The following is a 12,603-nucleotide window of genomic DNA, read 5'->3' on the forward strand; positions in this document are numbered from 1 at the left end:
ACCCCCACTGATTTCACAGCTTTATTTGTGTATGTTGATGATATTGTTTTAGCAGAAAATTCTATGAATGAAATCACTGACATAAAGGCTCTCTTACATCACCAATTTCAGATAAAAGACCTTGGGGAACTCAAATATTTTCTGGGTTTTGAGGTTGCTAGATCTAAGAAAGGGATACATCTTTGTCAAAGAAAGTATGCCCTTGATATCCTTAAAGAAGCAGGAATGCTTGGAAGCAAACCATGCGCTACACCTTTTCTTAGTAGCACCAATTTCTTATACAAAACAGAGAATTATATGGATGACCCTAGTGTTTATCGCAGACTAATAGGGAAGCTTTTTTATCTCACTAATACTAGACCTGATTTATGTTTCACTGTTAATCTTTTAAGCCAGTTTATGCAGGAACCTACTAACCATCATTATCAAGCCTTACAACATATCATTAGATATGTCAAGTCCAGCCCTTCTGAAGGACTTTTCTTTGCTACTAATTCTGACATACAGATCAAAGGATTCAGTGACTCGGATTGGGCTACTTGTCTTAACACAAGGAGATCCACTACTGGTTATTGTGTTTTCTTAGGAACCTCTCTAGTCTCATGGAGGCCAAAGAAACAAAGCACTGTTTCAAGGTCCTCTACTGAAGCAGAGTATTGTGCCCTAGCTGCCACTGTCTGTGAAATGCAATGGCTTCACTACCTTCTTGAAGATCTTCAAATTCAACCCATTGCTAATGTCGTTCTCTACTGTGACAACAACTCTACAAGGCATATTGCTCACAATCAAAGCTTTCACGAGCGGACCGAGCATATCGAGTTGGATTGTCACGTGGTACGTGAAAAGATTCAAGCCAAATTTCTACGACTTCTTCCCATTAAATCGGAGGAACAACTTGCCGATGTTTTCACCAAGTTTCCTCACCGCACTCACTTCAAATCCATCATCCCCAAGCTTGGATTAGTGAATATTCACCATCCAGCTTGAAGGGAGGCTATTAATATTTCTGTTTCGTAGTAATTGCTCCTAAGAGCGACATTTAATGTTGTAGGGTTTTTAGTTTTACGTTTTTATGTTTCTGTTATGGGTTGTAACTAACCCATTTTTCTGATTCACTGGAATCCTATATAAACAGGGATTCCAACATTTTGTTTTATGATGAAGAGAAAAGCATTTGAATCATCAGCACATTCATATATTACAGAATACAAGAAACGTTCTTTTACTTACCTCCAAGTACAAGCTTTTCTCCTCTTCCTCTTTAATCTTCTCTTGCGTTTCCGTCTGACAACCATTGGAACGAGCTTCGCTGTCACCTCCGCTTGTGAATCTCCTTAGAGAGCTTTCGCTCTTTCTTTTCTCTCGTGCATATCCATTCTCAGACTCACCTACCTTCTGACAAAAGAAGCTTCTAGGAAAAGTGATATTTTACGTTTCTGGACTAGAGAATATTGGGCCTCAGCTTTTTTAGTTTGGGCTTATTTTAATAAATACAATGCATATTATTTATATTATAGTAAGAGAAATACAAATGATAACAACTTAAAGGCAAACAAACACAACACCACAACTCACAAAAAGCCAAAGTAATCGCATTTTTTACATACAAATAATTGAATCAATTTTTTTCAACATAATCAACAAAGAAGAAACACCCAAAATTCAATAACAGCTTGGGAATGAGGTTCAATGGAAAGAAGAAAAACACAACAAAAAAGAAAAACAAAAAAAATCAATAACCTTCGTCATCTTCAATTAAACCTGTGACTTTTAGTTAGGGATTTCTCTCTTAGGTCCACTTGAAAACGCTGACACATATTTATCGTCTTCTATTAACTTTGATTGCTAATAAGGATTTTTGGTTAGGGCATGAGTTAGGGTTAAGTAGAGCATGATGCGTAGGGGACGATGTTAGGGCACGAGGTTAGGAGTTAACTTGGTTGCGAGTCTAAGCCAATGTAGAGGAGGTGCAAGTGGTGGAGGATAAGGTTTTGACATCATCGATGGATTGATGTTCCTCTATGAGTGGCGGAGAATGAACAGAGAGTGAGTGCGAGAAGAATGAAGATTAGGGTTTTGAGAAAGTTTCTTCTTCTCTTATATGTGAGCTTCTTTTTTTCTTCTTTTTTGAGTGAGTGAGCACAAGACTAAAACTTTTAATAAATAATAGAGGTATTTTTTTAATTAAACATTCTTTATCGATATTACAATAAATAGTGTTTAAATCTAAAAACACTTTCTATTAATCTATCTAAAATTATTTTTTTAAAACATAAAACAAATAGCGTATATCTAATTAAGTGTTGTGTATGTATAATATTTTTATAAAGTTTATTTGATAAAGCGTTATTTGGGATAAAACAAATATAGATAGCGTTATCTAATTAAATACTAGAGGGCAAGTGGTCACCTAATTAATTTATTTAAAGATAAAATAAGAATAAAATAATTAATAATGGAATGAAAATTTAGAACTTCAATTATTTTCAATTTTTTAAAATAGAAAACAATAGTTACTTTGGGATGGGATAGTAGATATGGTTGCACAACAAAACAACAAACCAAAGGGATTGGTTGAAAGATGATATACTGAGTGATTAATGTTATATCTCTCTTGGAACCTAAATAATGGTTCTAATTTAAAAGCTAGCTAATGAGATGAGACATATAATTCCTCTCTGCTTAAAACTTTATGATGATATAAAAAAAAAACAGCTATTATAATATATTATTCACTTGGTTTTTCCTAATTGAATAGTTATATATTGATTTTTCATAATTACTTAAAATATGATTATATTATTATAAAAGTTGTCAATTGATTACATAAAAAAAATACAAAACCATTATTTTCTTTCCTTATTAAATTTTTCTATTTCTGCAATGCCTCTCAAAATTGAAGTTATGTTTGGATGAAAGAAAAATACTCCTGTAAATTTTCAAGCACAGTTGTGATTTCCAGTGGCGCAAATGAAGAAAATATTCCTTTTATAAAATGAAAGGATGTTTAGAATCTCTCAAAGTTAAATACAGGAAAGCACGAAGTAAATGAAAAGAGACAGTATCCAAAGGTAAGTAGGGCAAAAATGAAATGAATAAATTGTGATTTTTCAGCAAAATATATATGGCATAAACGTGTTTATATATATATATATATATATATATATATATACGCAGTGCTTTGTCTGATCAGTAGAAAGAATGGGAAAATGAATTAGCAAGGGAAACCCACTCTGCACTTAAGGCTTCCAGAATAGCGTGTAAGCCTTCCGACGTAACTTCCTGGCTTGGCTTTGATCATGTCTAGCCTTGAGAATGGTCTGTTAACAAGCTCAGGCCCAGATTGCACAAAAAATGCTCCGTTCATGTACTCATCGTTGATTGATCTCCACTGCCATTGTTTCCACACGTTCTCAGGAGAGTATTCTCTCTTTGTGATCTCCTTAGCATATATGTTGTCAGGGCCAATGAATCTGTTACCCTCGCTTATGATCGTGGGGTTCATGCTCCCTCCAATCGCATACATTTCCCAGTGAGTGTAATCGTTGTTGACCACATGGAAGAAACCATGTCTGCATCTGGGCATCCTTTGAATCAATCTCTTCCCAAAGTGGTTGAATGCCAGAGTGATTTGCATGATCTTATCTGCATCGTAGCTGTCGCTGGCACCGAACAGCATCGCCTCGTTGTGGTCTGTGAAATGGCTATTGGAAATCGTAATGGCAGTGGATCCCATGATGGCATCGATAAGTCCATCGTAGCAATTTCTCATGGAAACATGATCGATCCAAATGTTGCTAGAACCAAAGATGGAAATGCCATCTCCATCACTCTGAGTCCTGAGCCCATAATGTGTCTCAGAATCTCTGATCAGCCCACCACCATGAACGGAAATGTCGTAGACCTTAATTCCATGAATGATCACGTTCTTGATGAACTGGATGGTGATGCCAGCACCATTGGAAATGTAGACATCAACGCCTCTTCCATCAATGGTCTTGTTGCTGGTCATGATGAGCTCCTGCTTCAGGTGGATGATCATGTTGCGTTCAAAGATGATCCACAACGGGCCATTACGTGTAACTGCATGGCGGAGAGTTCCTGGCTTTAGGTCAACCATGTTATCGTCTGAAGGGTCTGTTACCACGTAGATCGGACCACCTTTTCCTCCAACGGTGTTTCTTCCAAAGCCCTGAACACAATCTGCAAGCTTCTGCCTGTTGTTGGCCCAGTTGGGGTCACACCTCCAGCACCTGTCAATGGGGTTCGTCGCCATGCATGGCCCCCCGTCACCGTTCTTTCCCTTCAAGCTCCTTCGCGTATCCTTCCCAACTATAAGTCTGTTTTGTCAAAAAAAAAAACACACAACACAATTCAGCAACTGTTACATAAAAATGCATTCTTGTTAAGAAAAAAAATGGAAGGTGTTAAGGTATGAGAAAGCTGACTCGCTGACAGAGGAAGTGAAGTTTCCCGAGACTGAATATGGATCTTCAAAGTATGCTGCTTTATTGTCCTCTGCAGCCTTTTGTGCCCGATCCTTCCAGTATGTATCAAACTCGTTTTCATGGTTCTTCCAATACTGATCATCCTCCAAGGGATTGGCATTCAGGGTAGGGATTAAGACTGCCAAATAAAACAGAACAAAAAAGTTCTTTCCGATTGCCATATTTTTTTTTTTTTTTTTCAATTACGCGGCCAAGGTTTGACTCCTGTGGTGTGGAAGCTAACCTCGGCCACCACAAAAGAAAATAAAGAACCCTTCTTATTTGGAACTGAGTAAAAGTGTTTGATGAAGGTTTCTCATGATATGGAACGTAAAGGAGGGTATTTATATATATATTGAAAACTGCGATTCAAAACCCAAATTAGGGTGTTGTTAGAGATATACAATGCTGAAATAAAGACTGGCCGATTAATAAATTCTTAGGTGTATTTGACTTTCATTTCACTTGCGGCCATGCACAACCCTACTTTTGCACATTCCTATTTTTCATAAAGAGAAAATCAATCATCCATCTTCGTTTGACTCTAAATTGGGCATGGGAAATCAACCTCAATTACACGTTTTATATTAAGCCTATATATTTCAGTAAATTATAATTTTTTTATTTTTTTTAAATAATGTTCGAAATGCATTAACAAATCTTCTTAATTATATCATTTTTATTTTTTTTTATTAAAAAATGGTGTTTAATAAAGAAGTCAGAAATTGTATATTATAGTTAGATTTTCTTTTTATCGAATTAGTTAAGATTTAAGAATACAATTTTGAGCCTGTGTTTAGTGAAAATTGATGGTCACATCATAAAAATTTGTTTTTCACTACTTGTTTTCCTGAGTGCTTTTATAAAATTCTCATTAACTATCACGTTTATATGCACATTTTATCGTTCAAACATTTTATGAATTTTATTTTTTAAATTCTTTTCCAAATATTTTAATAGTAAAAATTTTCACTATTTTGTAAAGTTACCTATTTTTTAAATTTAATGTGGAAAGATGACATGTTATGGAAGAAAATAAAAACATCAAAATAACTTCATTTTGTAAAAACATTACCTTTTTCATATAATTATTTATTTATTTTGATCAACATTATCTCTTTATCAATAAAAAAAATAATCAAACTTCTCAATTTTAAAAAATCAATAATAATTATTTTAAGGTTCACGCAAATCCTTCAAATTTTACAAAGACAGCAGTGTAACTTTTTCTACCTTGAAAGCTCATTGTTAATGTGATAAATTATTAATATGCAATGATTATAAATTCTATTCCGTGTAAATTAAAATGGTTAATATTTGTTTATTAGAGATTTTATTATTAATTATATTGTCGTGTTTTAAAATATTAAGGAATTTGAATGAATATTCTTATTGAGTGTGGTATTAAATTGAATAAAATAAATAAAATTGTGAAATCAAAAAATAATAATAATAATAATAATAATAGCTAAACGACATGTCGCCTTCTTTTGCAAATAATCATTTGGTTAAAAATTTAGCAATAGTATAACTTGTAAAAGTTATAAACTTATTAAAAATAATTCAAAATAAAAAACATATTTAAAAAATATGATTGGTGAAATGATAAAAATTGTAATTAACTTAACTTATTTAACTTCACGTTTTTTCGAAGTATTTATTCTCTAAAAGAATTAAATTACTATACTATTTTATTTAACGTCAAACTTCGATTACAGTTTTTAAAACCAATAGCATTCCAACTTAAATTACACTTTTAAAAACAAATGACATACTCTAATACGCATAAAGTTAACCTTCAACTTTTAAGTAGACACGAAATTTCAAATTGGAAAAATTTATATATACATATTCCAACTTTCCTAAACCCTTCTAATACTTAATAAAAAAAATTAATATTTTTATTTTTCTAATTGATTAATCTAAAATTATTTTATATTTTAAAATAAAAATATTATTTGATTAGTGTTCGATAGATATTAAATAAAAAATGAAGTTTTTATATATCATCACTCTTTCAAATTTGCAATAGTGTATATAAATAAGATTAGTATTTAGCAGTTCGTTGCAAGATATTTATTCTATTAGTGTAATTAATTTGACTTAAAGTATTTATAAAAAAATATAGATCAAGACTATTAGATATGAAAATGGAAGAGATAGACACGCATACATTAAAAGTCAAATATGTTGGAAAAGCTAACAAAATATTATTTTCTGAGGCGTGTAGAGTCACTCTATCCGCGGTGTGTTGCGCAAGTCCAGCAGGATACAACAGGAACTTCTCAGAATGTCTGAGGATCTCAGAACTAGCAAGGAACTCTAAACAGAGTATAAGAATAACCCAGAATAATTTTAGAAGAGAGAAAGAGCTAAAGAAAGAAATTCAGAAAAGAAAAGAATAAGAGAGACTAAATTTTGGTGTGTTTTGGAATGGAGGAGGAGTTCCCTATTTATAGAGCTAGAAAGAATCAAGAAAATAAATGAAATTAAAAAACCATAAATGATTTATTAAAACAAGTTTGCACGTTTGAAAGAAATTGAACGTTGCCACCCAACGTTCCAAACATTAAAGCTCACAATTTAATGTTTTTAAACCACACATTAACTTTTGCAATAATATAATATTAATATATTATAACAATCCCCCACATATTACAAAAGAAGTTGAAAGAAAATAGTCTTTGACTCAAATAGTTCAAACACTAAAAGAGAATAAGAAACTTTTATTCTGGGTATCATAGGATGTAATGCATCAGAGCTGGTATAGCAAGCTATATGAACCAGTCTTAGATTTAGAAACTTAACACACAATGTAGTTGGTATAGCAAGCTATATGAACCAAAGACATATGACGTGTGTTAGAGGTTTATCAATCACAATACACCCCCACAATCCTTGCTGTTATCGTTGTGTTGCGCTTACTAGGCCATGCGCGTGCCCGGTATTCATGAGTGCTTTAGAGATCTCATGCAAGCGGCCCCACTTGACACTCATATAGGTGATTTCATCAAGTGTATACTGCAAATCATACACCACCCATAAGGGATATGAAAATCATTAAAACTTTGTTTAAGACAAAATTCTATCACCGTATAGAATTTTAATGACAAAGTTTAACCTCTCAATAATGCAGTCTCTAGCACTTTCACACACACCATAGGAATGGACATAATTGATTAAAATCAATTTAGTGCTATCAGAACTAACAAGTGACTTGTTTTTACCCATATGAACCTTATTCATGGGATCTCCAATCACAAAGGTTGGGTTACCATCACTTGTTTGTTTGCTAGTGGCTTAAGTCCCATTCCCCTCGATGTTTCTAAGATCATATTTCTTCCCAAGGGTTTTGTCAGAGGATCTGCTAGATTCCGTTCTGACTTCACATAATCAATGGAAATAGTTTCACTCTTTAGCAGCTGCTTCACCAAATTGTGTCTCAATTGAATATGTCTATTCTTTCCATTGTAATTTTTGTTTTTAGCTATAGTTATTGCCGATTGGCAATCACAGTGTATTGACACAGATGGGGTTGGTTTCATTCCTAGTGGAATGTTTGCTAAGAAGTTTTTCAACCACTCAGCCTCACTACCAGCCATCTCAAGAGCGACAAACTCAAATTCCATTGTTGATCTTGCAATAATTGTTTGTTTGGCCGATCTCCATGTAATCGTTCCACCCCCAAGTGTGAATACATAACCACTAGTGGATTTTGTCTCATCTGAATCAGAGATCCAATTAGCATCATTGTACCCTTCTAGTACAGCGGGAAATCCACTATATTCAATGGCATAATCCATTGAACCTCTTAAGTATCTCATAAGCCTAGCAAGTGCATCCCAATGTTCCTGATTTTGACATTGAGTGTACCTACTTAGTCTACCTACTGCATAAGCAATATCAGGTCTAAAAAAACTCATCAAGTGCAGTAAGCTCCCAATTATCTGGGCATATGAGGCTGAGATAATGATTCTCCTCTATTTTTCATTAATTTAGAGTTAGCATCATAAGGGGTACTCACTGGTTTTAAGTCATAAAACCCAAACTTTTTAAGAAGTTTCTCAATGTATTGTTCTTGAGATAGTAATATACTGTCTCCCTTCCTTATGATTCTAATACCTAAAATCACATTGGTTTCACCCATGTATTTCATTTCAAATTTTGATCCTAGAAACAATTTAGTTCAAGCGACAATCTCATTGCATGTACCAAAGATTAACATGTCATCCACATACAAGCATATAATGACACAATCACCATTTTCAGACTTAGAGTACACACATTTATCAGCATCATTAGGTGAAAACCCATCACAAAGCAACACATTATCAAGTTTTTCATGCCATTGTTTTGGTGCTTGTTTCAACCCATATAAGGATTTTAAGAGTTTGCATACTTTCTCCTCTTGACCAGGTACAACACACCCTTCAGGTTGAGTCATATAAATTTCCTCCTCTAAATCACCATTCAAAAAGGCTATTTTAACATCCATCTGATGTATCACTAGTTTATGGATAGCTGCTAGGGCTAACAACACTCGAATAGAGGAAATCCTAGTCACTGGAGCAAAAGTATCAAAGTAATCTATGTTGGGTTTTTGAGTAAAACCTTTTGCTACTAATCTTGCCTTATATTTCTCTATGGATCCATCAGGGTGATACTTTTTCTTAAAGATCCACTTACAACCAATGGGTTTTGCTTCTTTAGGCAAATCTACTAAAGTCCAAGTATTGTTTTTCTGAATTGATTCAATTTCAGTCCTAATGGCCTTGTCCCACTGTTTTGCATCAGGAGCACTAGTAGCTTCTATAAAGCTTATTGGATCATTATCAACAAGATAAGTATAAAAGTCATCTCCAAAGGAAGTTTCCTTTCTCTGCCTTTTTCTTCTTCTCAAATCCTCATTTATGGTATTACTATTATCATTATCATCAACAGGTTGAGACATCTCACTAACCTTTAAGGGAAACACGTGTTCAAAAAATTCAGCATTTTTTGTCTCCATTATAGAATTTCTCTCAAGTATGTTACTTTTAACAACTAGAAACCTATAGCCAGCACTATGTTCAGCATAACCTAAGAACATACAATCAGAGGTTTTAGATCCTATTTTCCTTTTCTTAGGATCAGGTAACATCACCTTAGCTAAGCACCCCCACACCCTTAAATATTTAAGGTTAAGTTGGTAACCTTTCCACAACTCATAAGGAGTTTTACCGGTTTTCTTATGGGGTATTCTATTTTGTAAAAAACATGCAGTAAGCAAGGCTTCTTCCCAAAGGTTATCAGGTGCACCATAACTAACAAGCATAGCATTCATCATTTCCTTAAGGGTTCTATTTTTCCTCTCAGCTACTCCATTAGACTCAGGTGAATATGGTGGGGTCACTTCATGGATTATTCCTTCTTTAACACAATAGTCATTAAAAAGCACATACTCACCACCTCTATCTGATCTAATCCTTTTAATTTTCTTATTCAACTGATTTTCTACTTCTGCCTTATAGGTTAAAAATACATCAAAGGCTTCATCTTTATGTTTGATTAAGTAAACTTTGGTATATCTAGAATAATCATCTATAAAGGTCACAAAATAATTTTTACCTCCTCTAGACATGGTTTGTTTCATATCAGCTAGATCAGTATGAATTAACCCTAATAGCTCAGTTTGGCGTTCTATAGAAAAACATGTTTTCTTTGTTAATTTAGATTCTACACATATATCACATTTTCTACTCTGTTTATCATGCATATTAATCAATCCTAGTCGTAATTTCAAAACATACGAAGAATTCACATGTCCTAATCTAGCATGCCATATATCATACGAGTCAACAATATAAGCAGAAGAACTTGATTCATTAATATTTTCAGAAACATTTAGAATGAAGAGTTCTTGATCACAATATCCCTTCCCCACGAACACATTATTTTTTGTCATGATGATCTTGTCAGACTCAAATGACACTTTAACCCCCACCTTTCCCAATAGTGCTACAGAGATTAAATTAACTCTGATTGATGGCACATGTAGCACATCACTCAAGGCCAGAATCTTTCCAGATGTGAGTTTGAGAAGAACTTTTCCTTTTCCCAGAACAGGAGTGGTCCTGGAATCACCGAGGTAGACGTGTTCTTCTCCATCCCCTACACTAGTGTAAGAGGTAAAAGCACTTCTGTTTGCACAGATATGCCTAGTAGCACCAGAGTCTACTACCCACTTGCTCACATTGGTCATCAGATTCACTTGAGAAACGACCGCAGCAATAATGTCATCTCCTTCGGCTATATTGGCCCTAGGAGGATTGTCGTTTCTCGCTCTACGTCTGCACTGTGGTGCATGATGGCCTGGCTTCCCACATACGATGCAATTTCCTTTCTTTTTAAAGGTGGGTTTAGATTCATGGGGACGAGATTTAAGAAAATTATTTTTCTTTTTGTGATCAGGTTTGTATTCGTACCTTTTTGGAGCAGGTTTTACTTCTACCATATTTGCTTTCGCAGATAAAGCTTTGGCCCTTGTAGTAGCAGACTCCTTCCTGTTGGTATCTTCAATTATTATGTGTGTAATGAGTTCTGGTAGAGACATTTGCTTGTGCCTGTGTTTCAACTGTTGTTTGTAATCTGTCCAGGATGGCGGCAATTTCTCGATCAGAAGTTCTGAAACAAATTCATCCGGTAGTAGAATGTTTTCTGCTTTGATGTGTTCGAGCAACTTGTGGTATTCATTGATTTGAGTTTTTATGTCCTTGTCTTCAATCATTTCCCAACGGTAGTAATTTCCTATGACCAATCTTTGTCTGACGACATCTTCGACAGTGTATTTGAGAATCAACGAGTCCCAAATGTCCTTTGCTTCCTTGTACGAACAATACACATCGAACAAATCATTAGAAAGTGCACTAAGCAGAGTGTGTCCGCATACCTTGTTCGCGTAAGTCCACTCTTCAACTAGTTTTGAGTTTGAAGGAATAGTGGAGTCAGGCTTCGGAGATGAAAGAGCAGCAACAACTCCATACATGTCTAAAAGGGTGGAAACGCGTTCTTGCCAGCGTCGGAAGTTCTGTCCAGAGAAAATCTCGATTTTTGACACGTCCGGAAGCGATTTTGCGAAGACCGTATGGGTTCCGGAAGCAATGGTTTGGCTCTCTGAAGGCATGTTGTTGATGTCAGCCATAAGTCCTTAAGATTGTTGGAAAAGCTGACAAAATATTATTTCCTGAGGCGTGTAGAGTCACTGTCCTTAAGGACTTATCCGCGGTGTGTTGCGCAAGTCCCCCAGGATACAACAGGAACTTCTCAAAATGTTTGAGGATCTCAGAACTAGCAAGGAACTCTAAACAGAGTATAAGAATAACCCAGAATAATTTTAGAAGAGAGAAAGAGCTAAAGAAAGAAATTCAGAAAAGAAAAGAATAAGAGAGACTGAATTTTGATGTGTCTTGGAATGGAGGAGGAGCTCCCTATTTATAGAGCTAGAAAGAATCAAGAAAATAAATGAAATTAAAAAAATCATAAATGATTTAATTAAAACAAATTTGCACGTTTGAAAGAAATTGAACGTTGCCACCCAACGTTCCAAACATTAAAGCTCACAATTTAATATTTTTAAACCACACATTAACTTTTGCAATAATATAATATTAATATATTATAACAAAATATGCATTCAAAATATTACAAAATAATAAATATAAGAGGAGAAAAAGATGAAAATTTTCAATTACTATAGTGAACAAATGAAATCCATAATGTAAAACACTTTATATGAAGAATGGGCATGAACAACATTGCAACCAGGGAAACATAAGGGAATGTGGTACTCTAAGACATGTGTGTTTTTCAAAGAACAAGATGTTGTATCCAACATTTGTTTTTAAATTGTAAGGTGTCTAGCACGACTTGAAACTTATTTCCATCAGTTCTGCATGCTTAGGATGAATAATAATGGAAACATTATCTGAAAAACTATGTGAATGACAATAATGATAAGTATATGGGAACATATAAATAATGTGTTGTTTATGAGTGTCATAATTTATGGAGAGGGAATATTTGGAACGCTAAATTGAAAATCTAGACATGGATTAGAAACAAATCTAAAGAAGCAAAC

At 34.3% G+C, this 12,603-nt stretch overlaps 1 protein-coding gene across 1 annotated transcript; it reads right to left on the bottom strand.

The window, feature by feature from the left end:
* Positions 1-2,972: 2,972 nt before the first annotated feature.
* LOC124844925 (pectate lyase-like) lies at positions 2,973-4,788 on the bottom strand. Its single transcript, XM_047321943.2, has 2 exons — positions 4,449-4,788; positions 2,973-4,340 (listed from the first exon to the last, which is right to left on the bottom strand). Exons 1-2 carry the CDS (start codon positions 4,667-4,669, stop codon positions 3,215-3,217), a joined length of 1,347 nt encoding a protein of 448 aa, XP_047177899.1. The 5' UTR covers positions 4,670-4,788; the 3' UTR covers positions 2,973-3,214.
* Between the last annotated feature and the right edge of the window lie 7,815 nt (positions 4,789-12,603).

This window comes from Vigna umbellata, chromosome 1 (assembly GCF_029865625.1).
Source record: "Vigna umbellata cultivar VRB3 chromosome 1, Vumbellata_1.0, whole genome shotgun sequence".
Classification (NCBI taxonomy): domain Eukaryota; kingdom Viridiplantae; phylum Streptophyta; class Magnoliopsida; order Fabales; family Fabaceae; genus Vigna; species Vigna umbellata.

Coding starts and splice junctions, on each gene's coding strand:
- LOC124844925 (XM_047321943.2), bottom strand. CDS start 4,669: ATGGCAATCGGAAAGAACTTTTTTGTTCTGTTTTATTTGGCAGTCTTA. Junction 4,341..4,448: donor TTCACTTCCTCTGTCAGCGA/GTCAGCTTTCTC, acceptor TTGACAAAACAG/ACTTATAGTTGGGAAGGATA.